A 27,026-nucleotide genomic window follows, 5' to 3' on the forward strand; every position below is an offset into this window, starting at 1 on the left:
CATAAACCAGTGAGCATTAATGATGTGCAATGACAGCACACAAACTTCTATGGAAAAGGGGGGCTCAGTTCCTTCTCAGCTGGCCAGGCAATGCTCAGTGACTCACAGGCTTCATTATTTTTTATGCCGCCCTCTGGGGCCTCCAGAGGAAGCAAAACATTTTTATTTGTCAGAGAACATATTTTTTATTTTGATCTTTTTTTTCTAAGCAACCATGAATGAGACATCTCCAGCTGCAGGAACCTCATGTGGAAAGAGCTCACAGTGTTTGCAAGGGAACTGGGAGGCACACAGAGTGACTTCTCAATTCAGCGCTCTCTCAATTGCAGCAAAAAGGATTGGATCACAGTCAATAACATTAATTTTGTGGTGCATTAGTATTACAGCACTTCTCCCTTACAGCTTTGTGTTTGGAAGCAAATCTTCAAGTTGCAAGAAAGAAGATGCTCTATACCAAGTAGCAAGTTCAGAGCAGCTATGCCAGGTTTACTTCCTAGTCCTCTTTTATCCGGAAATATTCCAGAAGGGAGAAATCTGCCTGCGTGCAGATATATAACCCAGGAATCCTTTAGCTGCCAGAAACTGTGTGGCAATGCTACCCAAGAGATTTGCAGAAAAAAGGATAAAGCTACACTCAGCTGAATAAAGAAGGAATTTAAAGAAGCAGAACTTTGCTACCCAAGCTCAAATTCCTCCTGCACACCACAGCTAGCTTTAAGACTCCTTTTTGAACAAGACTAATTTACTGATAAGCAGCAGTCAGGGCTTTTGCTGTTTTATCTGAAAGAGAGAGCAGCTCCAGCAGATTGGTCCAGTATCAACTCACAAGGGGGAATGCTGCCGTTGACTGAACACCAGCAACCCTTTGGGCAGCATCTGGTGAGTCTCTGGTAATTTCCCATTTAAGTACTGATTTTGCACAGCCCCACAAGCTTGAGACAACTAATGGAATTACAACACTGGTAACAGGACTCATAACTCCCCCTGTGCCAGCAACACTAAAACAACACAGAAGAGAGTCAAGTAGCTTCCAACATCAACATGACTGCTGTGGTCTATGCAGACCCTGGGTCTACGTATAAAAAACTGCCAAGGCTGTTAACCAAACATTTAATTTAAAATTGAAAAAGAAAAAGAAATGCAGCCACAGGCACAGAACAAAAAACTAATTCTGCATCATTTTAGAAAGCAGCTCGAAACACGAAAACCCCAGTGGTTGTGAGGGAATCCGTAGAACTTCTGTGTTCACCAAACATGCCTTAATATGGGAGCCGTGGGCATCCCACTCAGTCTGACAGTTTTATAGGGATATAGTCATGACAATGATTCAGACAGCTAAAAATAAAGGCCGGCAGGCACAAGTACGTATGCGCACCACCTGAGTCACTCCGGCCTCCACGAAGCATGTGAGCCAGAGCTGATCTGTGTCATTCACACGACTGCCACGGCCCAGCAAAAAGCCTTGTCGCAGCGCTCTCCTTAAACTCTTTCCCTTTTCTTCTCTTCTCATTTTACTCTAACACATTTAGACTCTTTCCATATTAAAAAAATCTTTGCTAGATTTGGGTTTCAGTCGTGTGGCTGTCAGCTTAGAAATCCAGACCTGAAAGACTATAACCTGCTGTTGCTGAAGCTGTTTATCTATCTCCAAGGTGACCAAATCGCGTCATTGGCACTCTCCAGACCAGCAAGCAGAACTGCATTATTTTAGATGCTTTAGGGAAAAGCATAATTGCTCACAACCTGCCCAGAGGCTCAAGAGCTGAAAAACAAGGTAGTAAATATGAGGCTCCAGTTTGCATATGCTCCACCCCACAGCACTAGTTTCAAATGAGAAAATCTCAGCCCTGTTTCATCCTTGGAGAGTAATCTCAGCTCTCATTCATTAGGCGATGGAAAAAAAAAGAAAAAAAAAAAGAAAAAAAAAAGGAAAGAAATGCTGGCTCAGATCTGTCTGACACAACTTCCAGTTGCTTTGGACTTTACTAATTATAGTCATCTTTATTTTTGACCTCTGATTACAGACTCTTTACACATTCAGTTTGAAATGCAGAGCTAACCTCTCTTTTCTAGCAGGCTTGAGAGTAACCTTATACCCAACCCAAAAGCCACCTCCCTTACTCATCGGAGCTGAGCTCAAGAAATAAAATCAAAACATGGAAAACATTTGCCTAAACATGCTCAGTTTTGTTTCCTCCTTTAGTGAGCACCCTAGATTAAAGGCAACAGTCCAGGTGAGGGTGTGATGTAAACTCTTTTCCATGAATGTTAAAAGATGAGCTAACTTTTCTGAAAGAAAGCTTCATTTTTCACTGTTCTGACTAGCACTGTATCCTCAGGGCTCAGATGCTGAAAAACTGATATTCTGTTCTATAAGGTTAAGCATGTCTGCACAACTCCAGTACATCATGCTCACTTACCTGTAAGAAAAAGAAAAATGAAACTCAGGAACCTGGCTAGCACCATCTCCTAAAGCAGCACTGCAACACTAGCGTAAACTTCCCCAATATTGCTTACTTGATAAACAGCATCATAGGAAGGCTATGCAAATAAATCCAGAAACTATCTTTGAAGTACAACTATATTGCTGCCCCAAAGGGCCAGCTCTGTATCTCTGTGTACACAGACAGGCATGTGTGCAAAATGAGAGAGCAGTACTGCAGGTGTGAGATTTCTGATGTAATCAGGCAAGAAGCTGATTTTACATTACTCTTATGCTACTTACAGAGACGGTTAATAAGCTGCAGGCCATATCTTCAATGCTCTGCCCTATTCTGTATCTGATAGTATCTGCAACCAAACCACCGGTTTTATTGCCTGCCTACGGGCAGTAGGAAATTTTAGTCTTCTATAAGCACAATTTGAAACATTAGTGCCTCGAGCAAGGGAAACCAAGATGTTAACTGAACTGAACAGACCAGGAGGGAGAGGAAACACTAGCCTTCATCTTTGTTAGCAGCAGGATTAGCACAGACCCAGACCATTCTAGCAGGAAATATAACGTAGCTTATGAATTATCAGAGGTGCACCTTGACAGAAATATTAAAAATTATTTTAGAAGTAAACAGTTATTTTTGACAACTCTCTATTTTATCCCATCTCCTCAGGTCTGAATTAAAACTACCTAATTACATCACTCCTGCAGATAAAAGGTTTCCAATAAAAAAAAAAACTACTAAACAACTACCAAAGCAACACAAAATGCAGTTGTGTGGCAATTTTGCAGTCCAAACCTGAAAGGTGAATCAATACTAATTCCAGCTAGTGGTACATAGAGCAATGTTTTGGGAGTAAAGGAGGCCCATTTGGAAAACAACCACCACCGTAACGAGAAACTTCATCTCCATGAGGCCTCAAGACGTGCCACGCTGGGTCTCATAGCTGTGGGAGGGCTGGTCAAGCTGTGCTCCACTCCATCCAGGAAGCAGGTCTGTCTAGGTTAGCTTAAGCATGACGCTCTGTAAAAGCTTTAGTGTGATTAACTTTATATTCTTTCCATGTGAAGAACATTCAATAACCAACTGACTTCTGCAGCGGATTTAGTATTTCACACCAGCTGGGTTCAAAAGGACATTAAAACATGTTTATAAAATTATCTTCAGTGTCATTCTTACAAGGGTAACTAACTCCTGGATCTTCTGCATTTAACAGTCTCATCATCCGATAACTCATGACAACCTTTCCCCAGCTGAAGAGGGAAAGCCTTCTGAAGGAGGCTTTATTTCACGACTAACAGAAATTGAGAGTCTTCAACTGGGTCCAGCCAACAAGTCATAAAAATTACACTTTAATAGAGCAAAAAGAGATTAGTTTGCTGTAAACCATTATTTAACTAATAAACATCCAGATACAATTTTTACAGAGCCAGAATTGACTCTGTATGTATGATCAGTGTTTAGTAATATGATTCGACAATAGAAGCATCTAATACTAAGCTTTGTAGCAGCCTAGTGAAGTTTATGAACCATAGCTTTGTAATTGCCATCTAATACCACATCAGCTAAAAATAGTTACACCCAGGTACTTACGTGCTGTGTGTTGCAGAGGGTTTGACAGCAGTCAAATACTACAGGTATGGACTGTAGGACCTCAGCAAATGCTTTACTCACTGCAACAAGTGCTTTCTCACTACACCCTGGACAACTTCACAAGCAGATTTCAGGTCTGGCCTTGGACTTCATTTTTTCCAAGATATATTCTGGGAAAACTATCCTTTTCTTCCTATTCTGTCCATAGATTCACTCCACAAAACCCATTTGCCTTTTTTCCCCGCAGTTGAGCAGGGAAGTGTCCTGCTTTGTTCTCTGTGTACTCATTACCGCTACTTTGAAGATCAGTAAATAAACTCTCAGCTACAACCACTTGCAGACTGCTGATTTCTGTAGAATGACAGATGGGAGGTATCTTTCCTATCCTTCCTGCTCCATTTTTGGCAACTCTGTAGTAAGGAAAGTCCTTGAAAACACTAATTGTGCCATCAGTCCTCATTAACCTGAGAACCAACTATGTACCTATTACAGGGAGATCAAAACAAGCAACTGTCTCAAACAAATCTTGGAAGAGGCATTTGACTCTGGAAAGACCTATTTTATTAAAATGGACCAAGAGCCCTGAGGCACTCTAAAGACAACTTCTACAATCTATACAATTTTAAATAATGCACAACATTTCCACGTCCATCCTGATATTACAGACAGCCACAGGTCCAATAAGCTCATAACTAAACTCTACTGCTTGGTTACTACTATTTATTTAAAAAAAACAAACAAGCAACCAAACAAAAAACCCAACAACTCTATGTAAAACGGTCACATCAAATTATGAAACTGGACCCATTCATATGGAAACTCTGAAAGACTGTCCCCACCCCAATTAGGAGACATTTTCAACAGAAGCCAACGGATCATAAGAGAGAATTAAGAACATACAGCAAATGCTTCCTTGACTTGCAGGGAAGCGTTGCAGAGGGTTTGACAGCAGTCAGATATTAAAGGTATGGACTGTAGGACCTCAGCAAATGCTTTACTCACTCACTGCAACAAGTGCTTTCTCACTACACCCTGGACAACTTCACAAGCAGATTTCAGATCTGGCCTTGGACTTCATTTTTTCAAGATGTATTCTGGGAAAACTATCCTTTTCTCCCGACACTGTCCACAGATTTCCTCAAGTTAATTGTCACTTGTTGGCAGAGAACAGACAAGGTGGGGAGCCGAGCTGAGCTGCTTTTCTGGCAACTGTAAAAATCTATACTTTGAGAGAGATCCCTTGAAACTATCAAGCATCACTAATTCATCACAATAAAACATATCACCATTCCAAGCCACAAGAACCTTATGGCAGTTCAATTCTGACTTCATAGTGTGAGGGCTTCTCCACTCAGGAAAGTTAATTCAAATCAAGGTAAAGGTTGGGAACTCAAGGACAATACTCACAATTAACTCCTACGTACATGCTTTTACTCTGAAATAAGACTGTCCACTTGCAAAGTAGTCTGAGGTGATTATGAACCAAAAACTAGCAATAAAAAATTATTTAGGGATAATTCTCATCTACATGGGAAGCTGTTTTTCAAAGATAAAAGGACAAAGGCCTGTGCTGTTGAACAGAAGCAGCTGCCAAACCTTCATGGAGGAGACTTTTCTTGCTGGCACTCTTAATAAAATCCAGAAGCCTTTTCTCAAAATCGTTTGCATAAATGTCTTTTTTTCTTCAAGAACATCACAGTCTGTAAGTGTGCTTCTATTTATTCGTTCTTATTTCTTTAAAGGACATTCCTGTGGTAAAATAAGAAATTAGGAAATCAGAGGAACTACACGTGTTTCTCCGACAGCATAAAATCATCATATTTTATCAAAAAGAAGAAATTCCTGTTTTGGGCCTCCTGCCAAGAATCATGTCTGCATTTGCAAAAAAGGGCTGGCTGTTGAAATACCTTCAATCATCCACATCTCCAATAGAAGGTAAGTCTACTGGAGACCCAGCAGCAAAGCTCTAGGCTTACTTTAAGATGCTAAACAAAGTTTAACCTACCATCAAACAGACATTGAGTATATATACAGGAATTTGTAAAATATTTCTAGCACATCTTTAATGTCAAAACTATCACCTATGTGCCTCTGAAATGGCTATGTGGGGAGTTATCATTTTAAAGAGTTAGAAACTCATGACATAAACGGATAAGATGTGGGTATTTGGAGCAACTCACTCTTGCCATCAGTCACATGAAAAGTAAATGCAAAATGGATGTGAAAATGTTTTAATGTTGGAGGACGACCACCATGGATGACGGCAGCTCAACTTTTGTATTTGGGACACTGATATTGTGACAAGCATTAAAGGAAAAACAGGCTGACCATGATTCTGAAGTCACGTAACATTTTTACAATCTGCTGGGAACATACTGGCAAGCAAATAGGCAGCAAATAGTTTGGTAAAATGGTTAAACCAATAATCGAGAAAAAAAGTATCGACATTCAGAGCAAATGGCCCTGTGTAACCAGTCTCACCACCTGTAAGAAGCCCTCTAAATGTAACAGTATGAACGGTTACAGTCACTTTCAAGCTTTCCAACGAAGAAACCACTCACTCGCATTCTTAATTATTATCCAGAGCAAGAGAGATTGCGATTTGGAACTTCCATACGTTTTTATTGGTAGAGAAAGCACCTCATTAATTTTCTAACATTAAATCTGCCAGGTTGATTTCATAAAATTAAGAGTCAAACCAGAGTGTAATAATGAGATGAGCTACTTGGAAATAATACTTTGTCCAGGGGAAAAAAGAAACGCCATTTTTACTGCAAATGCCTGTAAATCACTTCGGGTTACAAGTTACAGCTTGGGGACTCTGGGCCCATCCAGTGATGGGATTCCTCTTCTATTTGCATCCTATCAACACCTGCTCTCTTCATGCGACAACAAAAAGGTGCCCAAGGACATTACAGGATTTTTGCACTTTGCAGCACCCATATGTCAGTCTAGTTCTATTAGTTATAAACACACTACTGTTTCCATTTCCTACCATTTTAGTACTGAAAGCATTCAGCTGCATATATGAAAACATTAACTGGCAGAGGTGCTCTTCAGTTTCAAACAAATAAAAAACACTTCTGCTTGAAAAGCTTAAGTCAAATGCTCCAAGCCCTCATTCAGAAAGTGATCAGGAGGCAAAATTATGGACATACTACGGGAACATCAGTAAATAAGAGTTAAAATTGCACATTCCTCTCTCTAGATGTATTTCCATTTTCCAATTGTACTGTGGTAGACATGGTTTGTTAACAGATTTTCACACGCTTAAGAAGCCAAGTCTGGCAGTGATTTTTTCTTTTTTTAAAGCATTTTACTCATGTATACATGTAGTGCTTTTAAAGAGAAGACTTGATTGTGCTACTATAATCATCTCCAAGATGAATGGTAGCAGTCAAGCATGAGGAAAATCACAATAGGAAGAAAAGAAATTATAGTCCAGATATGAGAGAAAATAACAAGGCTTTCAAAGCATGCTAGGGGCAATACAGAGCCCATTTATTGCAGATAAGAATTCAGATTGAATTTTAGAAGTCTAATATGAAATACAGAGGGTCATAATATTCCAGGGGGTAAACTGAGCAGAAACTGCAACTCCAGAGTGCATCTAGGTTTCAAGAGGAAGCTGTACCACCAAATTACCATCAATCTTACTTACATTCACATCTTCTGGCTGGGTGTTAGCACACCATTTTTGTATTATCTTAATGCCATTTTGTCATTTTACCTCCACAGAAACACAGGCTTCAAAGGGAATTCCAGACTTCAAGTCCAGTCTCTTGCTGGGTCAAAAAAGTTACAGCATACTCATATTACACAAAAAGGTCACCCGTTGGGACCTGATGAAAAACCAGGAAAAACAAAACAAGGAAACCAAACAAGGAAATAAAAAAAACAAACAAGGAATATCCTTGAAATTTACCCAGTGCACCCACAGAAATGGTACTAATTTACGATGATTTTGATTTTCCAGCTAGAAGCTAGAATTTCCAACACAATATACATATGTTTATTTAAAAAATGTGACCTACCTTTAAATTTCTACATAACAGTATAAAAGTACACTTTGCATGTTAAATATTAAGAGCTTTGGAGGAATGGCTTAAGTTTCACATGTGCCTGTTATTTCAGTGGTAAATGTGTTCTCACGTTGTTTTTTGGTACAGGATCTAAAAAATACTGAGAGATAGAGAGATAGCCCAACACGTGCGTCTTGATAGCAAACAGGCAATCTACAGAGATGCTCACTAGAGAGAGAGATGAAAGAAAAGCAAGGGCTGACCGGTTGTCAGTCAGACTCTCTTTAATCAGGCTGAAACGCTGTGCTGCGGAGACGGGGGTTCAATCTCTTTAATCCACACTCCCATCTCCCATGCTGCTTTCTTAATTAGCAGCAAGTGGACGACAGCTGTCACCAGCCTGGAGGCCACAAAGTTATCAGCAAAAAGGGACACGTGTCAAAGAGAGCGCCGTGCTGGGCCAGCGGCAGACCGGGAGCCTGCAAAATACACAAGTGGCCAATACGTGCAACAGCCCTGGCCAGGGCTGAAACGGCACCCTGACACAAGGCCTTTGCAAGTGACACCAAGAGGATACTCTTCCTACTGGCTTTATTCTGGTTGTTTTCACATATGACTAATGGTAATTCTTTTTCTATTTTTTTTTTTAAAAGTATTCCCATAACAGGAAAAGTTAAACTGAGAATAGAAGGAAATGGGAAGTCCATCCTAATGTCTCAGTGGAAATCTGTGGGGTCAATTCAAAGGCACAGCACAATAAAGTCTTCAAGTCTTCCTGAGATTTTGAGCAGAAATGTTTTTTTAACACAGCAGTTGCCGGTTGGGGGGCGGGGGGAGAGAAGACATTTTATTTAAATAATGGAGAGAAACCTTAGAAGCAGATAACATCTTAACTGGAGACAACTGGAAGCTATATCCTCAAACAGTGTAGAAGAAAAAAAAATAATTCAGTCATGATAATCTCTATATTAGATCCTTTGAGTCCAAGTCATTGGTTATGACCTTTTAGTGCCATATAGTATTCTAACACTGATTGAAAAGCCTTCTCTACCCCAAAGTGCTGATACCCAGGTCAGGTCTGTCTTGCATGGATCCAACAGCAGCAATTTCCTCAAGGGGCATATCTAGGAGGAAATTCTTTGGATGATGGCCTGGGCAGACCTAGGGAAGGAACGCATGCTTCAAAATCAAGTTACTGCAGTGTAGAAGTTACCGTCCCTCAGCTGATCTGCGGTTACTCACTGTGTGTGAGCTCCTAGGCCACCCCAACTACAGGGTAAAATATGTTAGCACAAACCACCCTGGAAAACCCCCCTATTGCATTCCAGCACCTACAGTTCAGCAGGGCACGTCAGCCTCGTTGGGCTGCCAAAGCATTGCTCATGCTGTGCATGCTCCAAAGCATATCCAAGCTGGACCTTCTCTGCCTCTCGCTTGCCTCCCCTGGAGACACTGCAGGTCAGACTGCAAGAAGAGCAAGAGCCACTGTCCCTTTCCAGCTCAAAGCAGCATACCAGGTGCAGCAGACCCGTGGCCAGGAATCACTGGATACTATTCCTGTGGAGAGCAGAGCTTCCTGGCAAGCCACCATGAAATACTTCCATGCATGACAATAGTCCTGTGACAGCAGCTCATTCTGTGCTTTTGCCCCTTGTGGTGTCCACCTTGGTAGTAGTAAAAGCAAGACTCAGGCTCAACGTAGAAAGTACAAAAGACAGTAAAAATAACCTAACAAAGAAACACTTATGCCATTCCAGAGAAATAAAATAATAGCTTCTCTGTTAGAAGTACTGATTACTGTAATTTGTGGCAACAGGGGAACTAAATGCAATTTGTAAGCAATGAAATGTATTATTAAAATTGCCCGCTGCCCATGTGTTAATGAAAAATTGCAATCTCCCCCCAAACAACCTGAACTCCTTCAAAAAAGACAGGCTTCTTTAAAATTCAGCTTTAACCTACCTAGAAAGTATACATTTGGAACAATCTTCTGAGACCTGCCTGGTAGGGTGAAGTTCTGGCATTTCTAAATATATATCAGCCTTGAGAGCTTAAATCTACACAAGGGAAGCTGGGTTGAAGATAGAAGCATTTCCCCAAGCTGCCAGTAGACTAGCAACACATTTAAAAACTTTCATCAAATTAAGTGCTTAATTACAACTCAGACTTTGAGACTCTAGAAAATGGATACTCTTTTGGGAAATTTTAGTCTTCTGCAAAAACAACTGCAATGTAAAAGCCGAAAAAAGCACAGAGCTTGCAGAGTGTCCTCCCATCAAACCACACCTTGCACTAGATTCTTCACCCTAATTTCAGGTGAACAGTAAACCTACGCAAAAAGTTCATAAACACTGACGAAAAGCTTGCTGTGGACCTCCTCAGAAGTCTTGACTTGGGGAATGTACTCGAGGCAGGGCCACAAAGTGAACCACTTCTTGGAGAAGGCGAGAAGGTAAGAACACGGCCACTCTCAAGAGTCATGGAAATTTTGCCAGCAAATCATGGTTCCAGCCTTGTTGGCCCACTCCATTCCTCTAGGTGGCATGCTCTGTGCACTAAACATTACCTGTACCTTCCCACAAATGGAGAAATACCACCACTACACAGTAGAGTCCTACAAATCTCACTAACTAATGAGATCTCAAAAGCTTTAAAAACATGAATTAACCACCCACTCATGGGGTATATAGCTCTACTGACACTGAAAAGCATACAGCTTGTGCAGAAGTAGACATCACCTGACCAAAGTAACAAGTTACCTCACACCAGTAAAGGAAACGCGGGCAGAACTTTCACCTGCAGCCTCGTCTCACTACGAGGAGCCAGTGCTTCCTACCACACTCACTGGAACCGAGGCACAGAGCAAAGGCTTGCGCAGGGCGCAACGCGTAAAGCTCCAAACACAAAGCCTTGTGGTACATTTCCCTTTTTGATTCATGAAATTATTATGTCACAGGAAGCTGAATCTTGTTCTCAAAACGAGCCAGAACTTCCCAAGTTTACCGCTCCTTAACCAGCCTCTTGAACTATGGCCTGAAGAACCAAATTCAGCAGTAAATAAGCTCTACTGCTTAGGAAAGGCTTGTGTAATCCTTTGCTGTGATACAAGTAACACTTTGCTGACATTTCATTATAAATCTCCAGAACAACCCTGCTCAACCAAAATCTTGTAATATAAGCTCTTAGAGAGTTTGCATTACAAGCAACAAGAGCGTATGCCTCAAAAAGTTACAAACTAAGAGAAACAGAAGGCATTAAGAGGTGGCAAATAAAGAGGAAATCATGCTGTGGTAGCAAAGAAGATGAGGAACAACGCTAAATGAAAAGCAAATGAAATGTGGAGCTCAACTTTAGCATGAAGGAAGAAGCAACTGAACTGTGGGATGGAAATGCCTCGGAAACTCAGCCAGGAAAGTATTACTTTGTGCTCACTTGAGTAACACATCAGCTACAGGTGAAAGGGGTTCCCCCTTTAACAGCTTATCTCTGCATACTCAGTTTCCGGACAGGTTCGCATTTGGAGTGCAGATTTTCTTGCTCACTCTTTTTTTCCGCTAGCCAAAGGTCAGTTTAGACCAATTAAACTAAGGTTCTGCTGCAGCCAACCATACCCAGCCGCAGCCCATGGGAGCCTCGCGCTTCCACTGCTCAAGGCTGGCACTGGTCAGGAATTTTGGGGCCCAAACAATAACTTTTTCCAAGAAAATTACAATTACCCAGAGTGAATGAAATTCACTTGATTGAGAAAAAACTTTTGTGGAAAGGTATTGAAGAGCCTCAGAAAAGTCAGCTCTGTGATTAAAAAGACAGCCAGACTGTACCAAGAAAGCCCTAACCTATCGGTTAGGAAACTCAGGGCAGGGAGAGGACTGTATTTCAAGAGCATGTCCTGACTGTTACAGGCCTTCAGAGAAACCCAGTCAAGGTAACATCAGTGCTTTCGGAAACGCTAAGAGCCATGGAGCCAGCAGAGATGCCTTCTTACAGAGACAGAAACTGCTGCATCAGCTCAACATGGGATAAACTAAACATATTTGTACCCTGGAGCAAGAGTCTGGGGAGTGTCCAGACAAGCCTTTACAAATATTAACTATCCTAAAGTTAAATACCTCTCTGTAAACAATTCTATAGACTTTGATACCATAAGAACCAGAAACTTTTTCCAATACAAAACACCAAGCAACAAAAAATATGAAAGTAGTTACTGATACAGCTTAACCACATTCAGGTGCTGATCGCTTAAGGCCACACTGCTTCCTATGGACAGCCCCGTTTTGACAGGATTTTTCATATGGCTTATTCAGAGTGAACAGCTGCTCTGGCAACTGCTAGACTCAGCATATACTTCCTGCCTTAGAAAAAAAAATCGTAAGTATATATCGGTGCAGAAAATCATATGCTCTTTAAAACAATTCCTGAAAGAGTTTAGAAATCAACTGGCCACATGCCACCGACACTCCCTTAAACAACGGTCACACCCTGCATACAGCTAAAAATGAAATAGTTGAAAGGGAAGATGTCTTATACAAGTTCCCAGGGTAAAACACGTCTGAGAAGCAGCAGCCGGAGACTGATATTGTTCTAATACAAGAATAATCATGTGATTCCAAATCAAATTTCCTTCACCTTCTTCAAGATTCACATGAGAAGTTTCATTTAGGTTTTCCTTTTACACTTCAGCATTCTACAACAGGAAGAAATACCAGCATTTTATAAAATGGTGAAATAAATCAGAATTGCTGCAGATTAAGTTTTAACCTTTTGCTGTGCTTGCAGAGACAGTGAGACTGGCTGCCAGCTATGGAGAGTTCTGAAACTCTTTCAGTGTTGATTTTACACTAAATACAAATGTTTAGTGATCTGCTTGTACAGCAAGTCCTCAACCACAAAGACCTCCTTATGTAGCAATGTTGCTTACAATGCAGCCACAGTAAGACAAAGTGTCAGTACAAACACTATTGTATTAATTGCATCTGTTGATTAAGCTACCCCAAGAACAGACTTATTTCAATCACAGGCTTTATAATACAGTACTGAAATGTTCCTGTAAGTGTGAGATGGATGAGTCAACAGCTAAAATACAGAAGCATTTGTAAAGAGGCTCTTACACTAGAGTAACTTGCTAAGCTGAACAGCTACGCAAAATGAAAATCTTTTTTTGACATGGCTTGCTCATATATTCCCTAACTTATTTTTACGTGATGGTCTTGTTTTTGCGAACTCCACAGTCGAAATTGGGCACACACATATGCTGACACCTGTGCACACATAAAGACTGGTAAACAGGCATAACCAACCTGAAGATAGTTTAAAAAGTCATACCAAAGACTAATCCTTCTCCCTGGAGGGTTCACTATGAGTCTCCTCCACACTTTCAAATTTTTTTCCAATCTTGTGGAGCAAAAATCCCATGAAACCAGCATAAGAATGCAACATTGGGCGGAGATCAGTACAAAGTACTGTACCATGTACTAAATGCACATCTTTTCTTCCATTCTCACTCAACCGAAATAATTTCAGCTATTCCACGTAAGGTTGGTAGATTCAGGCTCCTGAAAAAAAAAAATGGTACCTCTCAAATTCAAAACCATCTGCAATGCATCTTTCAAGGATAAGATTATTCATTTGGGGGGTAGTTCACGGGATAATCCACTAATCAGTTTTTATCTCCAAACTAGGTCCTCCTGCTTGCAGCTGATCAAGAGCTCAATCTGGCAGAGTTTTTCATTCCTGCAGCTCTCACCGGAGAGGATGATAACATACAACAGGGAGTCTCAGAGGACAGGCTTTACAATACACTCAACTGCAACCCTGCGCTAAGGAAACTGGCACCAGTTCACCTGCAAACACCTAATGTAGGCAAGGTACAAAGGCACAAAGCAAGCTATCAAGTTATGGAGTTCCTTAAGCAGCCTGGGCCTCTGCTCTTTATTTTCTTGCACAGTGAAGAGATGTCCATTTTTTCCCCACCATAATTTTACAAAGTACGATAAAAACAAAACCAAACCAAAAAGCAGAACGGAAAATGGGTAAGAACTCCAACATCTTCCCCAAAATACATATACAGAAGGAGATCAGCATTAATTTTTGGCACTTAAGAATACCCGATCACTCACCTGGTTGCAATTATGTTAAATATTTGTCACAGTCAAGTGTGAGACTCAAGAGAAGTGTGTGCCCAGGTGAGTCAACATCCCAAGTTCTGCAAGTCTTTCCCCACGACTTCTTACATCTCATCCTTCTGCTGTCACGCTGCACCATTCTAGGCAAGTATTTTGCTTCCTGTCGACTATTCATTTGCTACAAGAGGTGTTAGTTTCACTCACTCACCCGTACTATGTACAACCACAAAAATCACTTATGTTCCCATCTCTCAGAGCAGATAACCTTTTCTGCAGGGACGTCAAAATAACGTATGTGCTTCATTTGTAATTATCATGTAAAAATAAAATAAAATAATATCCATGCAAATGAATTGCCTCTTACATTTTACCCAGATGCGAAGAAAGACATCTACTGCAAAGCCAGCAGTTTGCATCAGTAAACACAGTAGCATAATAATTCCAGTTTATTTCATTTTCAAGTTTGAGGAGTATTTAAAAAAACAACAGAGATGTTATAATTTTCAGCTGGATTTCACCTGCCAAACAAATTCTTGAGCCACTGGCTGTAAATCACTTTTTGCTAATTGCATAAGAAAAATCCTGGAGATTCTTCGGCTGGTAGGATTCAAGATACAGGGGAATTTACAGCAGTCGCAAGTTAAAATACTTTGGGAAAGCGAGATCTTTTTAAGTTCTTTCAGTTCACTGAATAAAATCACCATAGCCTAAAATATCTCAACAGATAAAGCAGGCCAGATCTTCCCATTCAATACACTGTAAGCACATACTGCATCAAAACCTATTCTGTATCCTCTCCTTGGGTAAAATAGCAAGGACCCAGAAAAATAAACCATACCATTTACACTGAAAAAGCACAGACCTCTACCTAGATCCATTTGTTTTACTCTGAAAGTACTGACAGATGAGTAATGAAAAGTCTGCTGCAGACATAGACTTTTCTTCAAGGCAGCATCAGTTAATAAACCGCAACCACAGCTGCAAAAATATTAAGGAATTCAGCCAAATGACTCCTTCAAGGGCACAGGATAGAAGCAGCAGCCAAATTTCATGCTTTCTTATTAGTCCCAAAATCAAGATCATAGTGTGCAGCATCAACACAAAAGTGTCACCTTTCTGGATATGAGAGCTTTGAAAAATGATTTCAATAAATGTATACTAGTAGGTACTAGTATTCTAGCATAGTTTTTGCGAGTATGATAACATCCGAAACCTGCTATGCTAGGTTGTCAAAGGCTTTTAGATGTGAAGTACCTAAATTGAGAAAAATTAATGATAAAAGCAAATGGAAGTAAATAAAAAAGCACAGCTTGTTAGCCCTCCCCATAGGGCACGCCACAGCACTGGTAACATTGCAAAAAAAAGGCTATTTGGCATAGTGAGTTATCCACATTGGGTATCAGACTTTGCAGTACAGATCAGGACCTCTGCCAACAGCAATGTGAAAATGTGCACACTGAGAACGATTCCAAAGGCGCAGTTATGCCTTCACTCGATGTGGGAAATTTTCGGATACTGCTAGTGGAGCACTAAGTCTGAATGACCAACAGCTGTAATCATAGCTCACATTATTTACACCAGCCCTAAGTACTTACAGAACTTGAGAAGTATGAAAGCTATGACATAAGTGGTCAACAACGTTCAAACATTGTTTTTGTTGCTACTGACATGATTACGCACCTTGTAGCCAGAAACTCTCGGGATTTATAGATAAATCCATCTGTCCAGCTGCCAGAAAAAAAATCCCTTAGATGTTTCTGTAGTTTTTTCTTCTGTATCACGTTAACTTCAACCAGAACAAAAAGAAAGGTAAAATACACATTCAGCTGATAATTCTGAACATGAATAACCATGGTCCACAGCCAGGTAAATATTTTTTCCTTATGCAGCTGCACATACCAAAAAGCCACAACAATCTAGCCAATCTCAGCCAATGATGCAAGTTTTACCAATGTTTGGTCAAGAAAGATGGTTTCGATCCTTTACACTTTGGCACTTCCCAGGCTGCCAGCCAAGTGAAAGCTCAGAGAAATTTTCACGTATATCACTTGCGGCGTAGCTGATGTCTCCCTGGAGCCTGTAAGTATTATAGGGAAATATTCACCTAAGATTTGAGGTCTAATGATCAAGACTGTAATTCAGGATTAAACCTAAGAGTAAGAGCTGCCAATGCATATTTAAAGAATTTGTATAAATGCTTTCACCTGAGACAGACAGGAAGCAAAACCGTCTTTATCTGAAGTCTACCTGGAAATATATACATCAAGTGATGAGAACCAAACTCTCTCCTTATTAAGTTTTACGGGCGCATTTGCCCACGCATTTTTATTAACATACTCCAGCTTTAACCAGCAGTCCACCCTTCAGCATCCTCAATAGGCTCCTTCAATCTGTCCCCAGAAGACACGCACTTTTGCTTTGTTCAAAGGATTTCGCTTTTCTTTGGCATTCCTCATTCCAAGCCAACCAGATCACAATTCAAGTAGCCTTTGTTCTAACAGCAAAGGAAAACATTTTTTATCAGCATTTTTACCTTTCAGCCTGATGCCAAATCATCCTCGGGTGATGGAATGCAACACAGTGTCTCCCTAAGCTGAGCAGCACCAGGGAAACTGAAGAAATTCCTCTTTAAAGGTCTAGTGTCTGTTTCATCTTTAGCAACTCACAGCAAGTAAGATAAAAATGTTGCTGCCACTAGTAACTGAGTTAATATTAAGTGAGCTCTTGCAGGCATCCCTTTTGTGGTGCTTAAATTCCTTCTTTAGTTCTCACAGCAGTGATTTGCATGTGAGACAGGATTTTTTTCCAGGGGCAAGAGGTCTTTTCTCAACTCTGGTTTCCTCTCCAGAGAGACAGCATCAGAAGTGAAGACCACAGCAAAACAGTGCATTTGCCTTAGCACTGCAAGCAACAAGCACACCAACCTGGGAGGGCAGTAAGGAAGAAATGCCTTACCTGCCTCAGCCAGACATTGTTTAGCTGTTTGCTAAATCACTGCATTTAACTTCATGAAATTACACTGTCAAGGAACATTTAAACTCTATTTGAGTAACTACCCCAAAAGACAGAAATCTGCCAAAGCCTGGGATTCATCTCCCCCAGGCTGCACTGTGTAAATGTTAGGCATCAGGGTCTACGCTAGTCATAGTCACCACAGGCTTTCCCCACAGCCTGTAGTGAAAGATTGCCATTTCCAAAATTATATACCCCTTACCGAAACATTTTGACAGCTGCTTAAAACCATGAGGGACCAGAAACTATTAGCACACAGATTATATTATACATAAAAGGTATTTTAGCCTTTGTATACACAAAATTGTACCTGATTCAATATAGGTGCAATTTTAAACCACTTTAGCAAAATTGAGCAATTCTGAGCAGGGATATTCTCAAATCTTTATAAACTTCTCCTTTAGGAATTTTCTTACTTTCATAAATTTAGAGGCAGAGGCTTAAATGATAGAATCAGTTTTTTAACACAAGTGTGCTGATGCAAGAAATTTCAGGAGGAAACGAAAAGTCTCTACGCAATAAGAATCTACAGACATTCATTCTTGGACCTTGTTTATACCAAAGGTTGCAACAATTAATCCAGCTGAGGCTAAACTAGAGTAACTCACTGCACAGATTCCTCATGTTTTCTGAGAATATAATCAGATTTATCTCAGACCTGTGAATTTAACAGTGCAAGACAAACTTGATATAAGACAAATTTAAATTGACAGAATGCCTGTGCAACTGAATGAGCATGTGATTGCAGCCTCAGTTAAATCATCAAACAGCAACGGGCATCAACCAGGTCTTCGTTTTAAAGAAAGTTTTCTTCCTCTGTGAGCAATAAAGCTAGCGAAACTTTATTTACTCCTCTCCCAACACAAGAAACCTAGTTTCCTCACATCCCTCTCAGCACTCATCTGAATAAGAAGCACCACGTGTGTTAGTGATTCTGAAATGACGTGTGTACCAGTTCATGTTGGATGGCCAAATGGAGTACAGAACAGCCACATTCTCCTTGTTGCTACAATAAGGATATTATTTTGGGTCTCTTCTTTCTATTCATCCTTCTTCAGGAAGCATGCAGAGATTTAACTAAACTTCTGATATTTATTCCTTTGCAAAGTTTGACTGAAATTGGTGAACAAGTCTAACAGTTATAAGAGAGGATGGGCGGCCAATCACCATTCCTTACAAAAAGATGTTACAAATTAAGTAAGAGGGGTACACATGTAAAATAAAGCTTACCTTTGAGTAGACTCACCAAACTGTGTGTCAAGATTCAATGGTTTCTTCAGAGGGATGCTGTCTACTTAACTATTACAAAATTGGCCATAATTAAGAGGGCCACCCCACTGTAAGCAATGTAATTTGAATACCATTTCTTAAGATCCTTTAAAAAAATTGAGCAAGGCTCTTCAGCAGCTTTCCAAAGAAGCTCCTATGCAAACCACAACACACCAAACTGAAAGGAGACAAAACTGTCACTGTTTTCAGTGACAAAGAGCAAACAGCTATCTACAAAGCAGACCAACTAAGTTGAAAACAGAGAAACTCCCCACCCCAATTTCTGCCAGATACGTTATCTCAGGAATTGCTCATAAAGCTGTAAGGCAATCAAAAACAACAGTCACCTGACTTCCACAGGCAGAGTGTCTTCCTGGGTACTGCAGACTTCTCCCATATGGAAGCATTGGGAAAGTAACTCCAAGTGACAAAAGAATAAACCCAACTCATACACCATTATAATCATGCTCCATGAAAAACTCGGCATTAGGCTTAATATAGAGTTCCATACACCCTTCCCAAGGATATATATAGAGACACACCACCAAACCACTGACACATGCCAATGCTCAATGCTTTCTGTAAGTCCCTGTAAATCCATAGATGAGCTCTAACCAAATCTGCTGGTAGACCTCACTAGTTTCTCATACTTATTATTCTTGTATATAAATTAGCTTAAAGCTTCTTCTAATTAGAAATACAGAACACATACACTTAAAAATATTTAAGATGATAAAAAGATATCCAAAAGGGATATTTAATTTCTTTGTATATGAAAGACTCAGCATTCCTAACAGTAAGTTCCAAAGTTGCTTTGTAAAGTTAAGCAAAAAATGAATGGGAACAATCTGCATTTTATCTCAGCATATGCAAATTAACAAACTTAAGTTACAGGTAGGACACAAAATAAAAGGATAATGTAACTCCCAAAGGAAATATGTGTTTTAAATAGTATTGGCCTGCTAACTGAAGTCCACCTTTAGAATGCCAGAAAGATTCACAGATACTGCTATCTAGAACTGCTTGGAATCAGCTACACAACCAGAACTAAAATATTGATTTTCCTGGATGCCCTTGATTACATGATGTTTGGTTCGTAAAGGAAACTTTCTAAATATGGAATTAATTCCTGAGGCTATTTTACTACCTCTTGGGCAGTAAGGACAGGACAGATTGCTAAGCTAAGAAGTACAATAAAAAAAATCAAAAAGTAAGGGATAAAACATGCTGTATACGTAAAGACACTTCTTCACTATCATTTCAACAATTAAAGACTATCTGCAAACTACGCTTTAACACTCCTAGATGATATATTTAATATATTGGTAAAATTCTGTCATGGTCAAGTGTTCAATCAAGCCATCAAAGCTGCAGCATCTGCTCACTCTGATTTTCACCAGCTACGGGTAACTCTTTCCTGATTTTAAACCACTGTTGATTTTTCCCTTTCTTTCCAGAAGCCTAAGAAGAAATGAAGAAAGATCTCATCCCTATTATTTCAAAACAGAATTGTCCAAGATTATAGTACATATGAGTTAGACACCCTATCTTACCATGCTCTTTTTTTTTTTTTTTTGCTTTTGTTTCTATCCACTTCTTCCTTGCTCTCAACATGAAAACACTCTCTCAAACGCCAGAGAAGATGAGCAGTTGTGACTAAAATAGCAAATATTTAATATCAAGAGATTGTTTTAAAACCGAAGAGCTTTAAGTGAAACATGCAACACAAATAAAAGTCAACCAATAATCAAAATCATCAACTTTCTTGGGATGCTTCATAAAACATGTGGGGACATCATTTCTTTCTCACATAAATGAAATTGTTTTTTTCCTCTATATGCATCAATGTCACAAGCTGCAAGAAAAGATCAGAAATGTATTTTTAAGAGCATGTGCTATGGATCAGGTAACGTAGCTGTAAATATGTCAGGTCGCAGCAATGTGAATAGCAGAACTGAAGAAAATTCCTTTGGCAGCATGTCCTAACCTGCAGGATTCCTCCAGCTCTTCCGGATTGCTTACATTCATCTTTTCTCTCGTCGCCTTGGAACAAACTCCTATGTAAGCCTCCTTCTTGCCAGTTTCTCCTTTTTGTCATCCTCTGATTTTTCCCATCTACTCTGCTTGCATGCAACTTAGTTCACCTTTTCCCTCCTCTTCTAACACCTGTGGCTTGGGCTCCCTCTCACTTCTTTTCTGCTCTTTGCAGACTTTCCGTCAGCATCTCCCACTCATGCTGTCCCTTTTTCCTTCTCTGTCTTCCTTTCTTTATACGCTTTGGAGTTCTGGGGCCGTAAATTTAAACTTGCAGATGTGAAAAATACATTCAGTTTTCCTCCAGTCAGGCCTCCCTTTTCTTCTAAGCTCCACTAAAACACCAAGAATAACATACTATTCTCCATTATCATCCCCTCATTCCATAACATTCTGTATTTCTCAGCGATACAGCACGAAGGCCAAGCTTCATTATTTACAGGAAGGTGACAAATGACAGTGATAATATTCTTGCCAATAGGTAAACACTTCTACTACTTCTTCCACATTGCTATCATGACAGTGGCTGAATTCCATCATTTGCTCATGTTGATAAAGAAAACATGATAAATGAAAACATGGTAAGATGAAAAGCTCAAATATTCAGAAGGGTACAATGAATTTTGAATTGTTTTCAGAGAGAAAAACATATCCTGTTATGAGTTTCTGAGAAGCTGAAAGATTCCTCTCCATGCACAGGTTTTTCTCCAGACACTACAAAATCACCATAGGAAGAATACAGACTGCAAAGATTCATTTCACTGCTACTGCAGTAAACTGCAGACTGGAAAGATTCATTTACCTGCTAAGCAGCTGTGCACAGAGGTCAACAGATTTTAACTCTGCAAACTGGCACTGATGCTAACACCCCTCAGAAGAAAAATCTGGGGATGATTGGCATTGGAAAACGGAACAAATTATATCCTCTACAAGTATCCACTGAATTGTAGGAGAGAGAAAGAAGGCTATTCAATCACCTTACCAGTAGCTCTGACACATACTTTATTAGCTTTTAATATATTACACAGTTTCTGGACTTTTTTCTGGCACAAAGACCAGTGATGCTCTCTGTCATCTTACCTTTGCTGGGGTACAGGGATCCTCGAAATTAGATTGTTTGCTATGATAACAAACAATTCCAGCTGCTGCCTCTCAGTAGCTCAAGGGCTTTTCTATCCTGGCTTTTCTGCTAATGTACCTAACAAGCGAGCACTTGGGTTAAGCCCGATTAGCTGTCAAATGCTTCTGCCAAGGGGAAGTATAAAGTATCTCCAGTTTCTTTAAAATAAAGCCAAGAAAGTTACATTTCACATTTATTCGTTTGTCCCATTACAGTTAAGATGCTACAAGGGTCCAAGATATGTGCTCTCCTTTCAAAGAGTTTGTAAGTCAACAGCAAAGTTTATTTCACCAATTCTATCCACAGACTTCCAATTCTGAAGTAAATAAGAGGTTAATATATATATTTAAAAACAGAGTCCTTCCAGTATAGCACAGAGGTACTTACTAATAGCTGTAATCATTACAGTATCAGCTGCAATTCAGAGATTTCAGAGAAGACCGGATCCCTACAGAAACCTAAAAAAAGTATTTATAGACTGACTCCCTTCCCCAAGAACAAATAAAAAGTTTCTTCCACTCACGGAATAGAGTGCAACAACTCTAGCCATGCTAATAGATTACAGGTCCCTTACAAGTAGGAAATGTTCACTCTGCAAGTGAAATAACAGACCCAGATGAGGGACACTTCTGTTGCGTTCCTGAGTGGCAGTGAACTTCCACTAATGTCTCTGCCTGCCAGAAGGAGGTTAGCAAGAGCCAGTAAGAGTTACCACCCCGTACAATCACACCAATAGATATATTTAGTCATTGCAGTTCAAGGAAAATCATTGCTTACACTCAAAATAAATTTAGCAATTGTTTCCAGCTTCAGCTTTTTCACTGACTAAGGCACAACCCAGCTGCTTCACATTCCATTAGACTTCAGCTGTCTTTTCTTCTCCACTCCTTGTCCACTCCTTTCTTACAACTGCTATGACCATCTCAGTCTTGCACCAGTTATCCTGCAGGCTACATTTCTGGACTCTTCAGCTTTGGAGCTATGCGGCAGAACATCTGTCAAGTTTACATAGGCTCATAAAAATGTGAAATTTTGCTCTATGCGCCAGTTCTAAGAATCAGCAAATAGTGATCTTTGTCTTGAACCTGTATTTTGCCTTCACATAAAATTAAGACTTGTCAATGCTTTTTAAGTAATATACAGTAAAAGGCACACGTGAGGTCATTATGCAAGGGACATATAGTAGAAAATTCAGTAGATGCTTAAAGGAAGTAAGGAAGAATTACAACTGAATTACCTGTAAGGTGGTAAATGAAGCCTTTAGAAGAATTTAATCTTCTGATCTCAGGTTAAGACATCTCAAAGATTTATTACTCGGTTTGAAAACCACTAGTATAGTAAAGTAGCATATTATACTGGTCAAGTACAAAAATTTTACATAACTTACAAGTTTTCACTTACACTTGAGAGTATAGTGGTGAAAGTGCAGCTGAACCAAAAAAGAGTTCTGCCTAGTAACTCACCTAAGTATAACTCAGAAAAAGGAAGAGAAATTGCAGAAAATTATATAGATGTAAAAAAATACAGAGGAAAACTTACTGACTAATCAAATGATCAAGAGATGACTAAAGACAGTTATATATCATATTTCCAAAAAGAAGATACCTGGAAATTGCACCCTAAAACAAAAACATTCAAAAATGCACAATTCAGAATGATGTAAATCAGCATGGAGGGCTCTGGACAAACAGGAAGATTTCTCTAAGGTTGTGTACGATCAGGCTCTCTAAATTGTACTGTTTCTTTTATTTTACCATTCTCCTTAAGGATAAAGCTCTCCTAAGATAGTCCATATGTTTGTACAACAATTTTTAAAGGAGGAACCTTCAGAGAGTAATTTGCTTATCAGGAAACTGCTTATCATTAAAAGGTGAAGACAATAGCAGTTTCAGTCTTAGTCTACTGGGAATAAAGTTGTCTCAAATAACTTTAGTAAGACAGCTATTGAAAAGGCAAGCTTATATGGGATGTGAGTAAGCTTGCAAAACAACTACAAGATTAGGACCGAAGTATAAACAAGAATAAACCTTCAAGGTATGGCATCCATGTGTTCCTTGTTTGTAATAAAAGGCATTATTGAATGGACCTTCTCCATGGAGGAGCTTCTGTTTTATACCTGACTGTCTAACTGCTCTCCCTGAACGATGCAGAGTAGTTCAACTCCCTGGAGCATGCAATCTATCAGGTAAATACAGAAATTCATGTATTGCCATGGTAACAGGAAAACCAAGCAGAATCTGCTGCCTTCTCCACTCTTTCTTGGCATCCTTGTTTTGGATTACAGATCAGAACTGTAAGACAAACTACACTGGGAGCAATTATCTTCTGAAAGTGAAGACAAAAAGTCACAAATACGACAATTTTAAAGTACAGAAAATACAAGGTTGGATGCTACTCTTTCTCTTTACGTCAAAGAGGATCCTGCTTTCAGAATCTATTTAGAAGTCTCCCAACTGAAGCTTAAAGGAACGGAAACTATAATACTAGCAAAAAACAAACCTATCATCTTACTCTATGTTACCAGAGGGCTCCCCTTCACTCCAAAGCAGGGCTCTGAATCACTCTATAGTGACCCTTCTGTTGATTAAATAGCAGTACTGCAAGGCTCCAGAGGGAGTCTTGCCCACTCTTTTTGGAGGACAGGATGGTAGCTATTATCTGTTATCATTTATTACATGTTTTTATTAAGTGCTGACAACGTGTGTCACTTAAGGACCCAGGGAGTAGATGTATGTAAGATCTCCAGGGATCTAACCCTTAAAAGGTAACACTTTTTTTTCCCCAGTCTGACTGGATGGACATTTTCTTCTTCCATATGAATACTCTGAGTCAAATCAAAGGCTAAACCAACTCTGAAGATATTTAATATCACTTGTTATCGGCCAATGGTCCATTTTATTTACAACATAATGAATCTTGCATGTATTTCCGTTCCCATAAGAACAAATACAAATGTACACAAAGAGGCAGACCTTAGACCTCAGAGTATCTGTTTCATGATTCTATATCCTTAGTTCTGCTGTTGTATGTATTTTGACAAATATTATCCCAGATTTACTGCAGAAGTACAGACTGTGTTTATTAGGTGATGCTATTAACCAAACTGTCTGTCAGGCACAAGTTCAAATGCTTAGAAATGATGATCAAGTGTGTACTGTATAGAAACAGCTGGATTCCAGCCCTCCTTCCTTCCCTCCCCTCTTCATCTTCTTCAGTTTATAGTTGGGCCAGATTTTTTTTTAAATACCCCTTTTTAAGAAATAAAAGTAAAGGCAGTAGAAAGAGGATGACTTCTGAGATTTACAGTTACTATTACTCAGCAAATCATCACTATGATACGTATCCGCTACAAGCAATCTCCTGAATACCTCTGCATCAAGACTTTACCCATTGCATCTTCAAAACTGTACGTTTACAGCACTGACCTGGGGATGGATCCTGCATGATGTCTTGAGCTCTTCAATGGGAGTTCAGTGTGTTGCAAGGTCAGGCCTCTAGGTTGCGCAGAATAAGAGTTTTGTATAGAATCAGTAAGGTTGGAAGGGACCTCTGGTATTTCTGGCCTTTCTGTTCTATTGTTTATGGAACAGCATTGCATTTGTGTGTGTCTACAGAATCATCTTCCTGCGTTTGAACTCTTCACACTGCTTCGCTGGTGTTGAGTTATATTTACTATTCTCACAGGGTTATTTACTGCACGCGAATAAACAAAATGTGATCACTTATTTATACATCTGTAATTACTATCCATATTGCTATCAGCGAGCCAAATTCACCCCTAGCATAAGCAAGTGTCATCTCTTTGAGAGCTTGCCCAGGTCTACACATGCTGCTAACACCTTTCTTGTTTTACTCAGTTACCTGCCGCCAGCAGAGAAAGTTGCAGTGATATACCAACAAGCATTAAAAAGATACAGCCAGAATCCCAAAGCAAAACATTTTGTTTTGATACGATGCAAGGGATCGTGCATTGGATTAACCTGTGATATTTCTGGAAGAACATTTGTCCTATGATGGGATGCACACTTGTTAGACAGTAACGTAGTGCTGAGAGCTGGAAACATGCCTATGTACTGCACTTCAAAGCTGGCTGCCAGGCAGCTTATCCCTTGAGGCCAACCCAGAACCGTATCTCAAGAAAACGTAGTCATATACAATGCAGCACAGAAGCCAGAACAAACCAGGACGGAATGATCAAAAGCAGAAAACGCTGCTACCTACTCTATTCCTCTGAGAAAAGGAATCTCCTAAATCAATGGCTGCTGTCCTGGAAAGCCTGGACGCTGTACTTCACGCATCCCGACTCAGGCTGCTACCGCACGCTCCCCAGCAGGAAACTGCCTAGCTATTCCTTACACTAACCCAAAACAAAACATTGATTTTTTTTTTCTCTGCTAATTAAAAGCAACATAATTAAACGGAGTAACTTCACTGCTCGATTTCCAAAACACTAATTGAATCTTTAAGCATACTAGTACTCCCGCTACACAGGAAAAAAAAATAAAAAAAAATCAAGGGCATCCATCCAACCGCCGCAAGTGACAACGGAGCCGCAGGAGCGCGGGGAGAGGCGAGCGGCGCCGGGGGCACGGGGCGAGCTCGGGGCCGCCGACACTCGCCCACCGAGCCGCCCTCCTGCCCCTGCACGGGCACCAGGGCGGGGGGAGACGGAGAAGTTGCTACCGGTCACTGCCAAGTAGGCCCCAGAGCGCTGCAGCGCGCCGGTACGGGGTGCGGAGGGCCCGGGGGGGGGGGGTAAAATAAAATAAACAGAAGATAAATACAAAATTTAGAATTAAAGACAAGGAAGCCGCAGTCAGGTGCGAGGACACCCGGCAGAGCATCCCCGCCGCCCCGGCCCGGCCCCGGGCTCCGGCCGGGCCCGCGCCGCGCTGACAGCCGCCGCCGCGGGGCCCGGCCGCCGCCGCCGCCGCCGGGCAGCGCCCGAGGGCCGCGGCGGGCAGGGCGGCGGGCGCGGCCTGCCCCGGCGCCCGGGCCCGCTCACCTGCTTTCTCGATCTTGCCGGACATGTCGGAGCCGCGGCTCGGCGCTCAGGCCCAGCCGCGCAGCGGAGCCAGCGAGCGGCGGCGGCGGCGCGGCGCAGCGCGGCGCGGGGGGCTGCGAGCCGCCGCCGCCTCGCGCTGCTGCCGCCCGCCCGGGATCCGCGGCGGACACTGCGGCGGGGCGGCCTGCGCGCTCCGCGGCGGCGGCGGCGGCGGCGCAGCAGCCAGCCCGCCCCCCCCCCTCGCTCCGCCGGGCCGCGAAGGGAAGAGGCGGCCCGGGGGCTCCCGCCACACAGGCAGCCGCGCGCCGCCGCCGGGACACGGCGCCGCCTGGCGGCCGCCCGGAGCGCAGCGCGGGCGGGGCCGCCAGGGGGCGGGGCCGGCCGTGGGCGGGGCCGGCCGTGGGCGGGGCCGCC

General features: G+C 41.1%; 1 protein-coding gene across 8 annotated transcripts in view; it reads right to left on the reverse strand.

Moving 5' to 3' along the window:
- Positions 1 to 26,705, reverse strand: part of RAPGEF1 (Rap guanine nucleotide exchange factor 1) — an 88,414-nt gene extending 61,709 nt beyond the window's left edge. For all 8 annotated transcript variants that reach the window (XM_062590647.1, XM_062590645.1, XM_062590643.1 and 5 more), the window contains exon 1: positions 26,613 to 26,705. In XM_062590647.1, coding sequence (XP_062446631.1) covers positions 26,613 to 26,637 — 25 coding nt within the window. In that variant the 5' untranslated portion in view covers positions 26,638 to 26,705. The remainder of the gene's footprint in view (positions 1 to 26,612) is intronic.
- Positions 26,706 to 27,026: the final 321 nt, after the last annotated feature.

Source organism: Rhea pennata, chromosome 18 (genome assembly GCF_028389875.1).
Source record: "Rhea pennata isolate bPtePen1 chromosome 18, bPtePen1.pri, whole genome shotgun sequence".
Classification (NCBI taxonomy): Eukaryota; Metazoa; Chordata; class Aves; order Rheiformes; family Rheidae; genus Rhea; species Rhea pennata.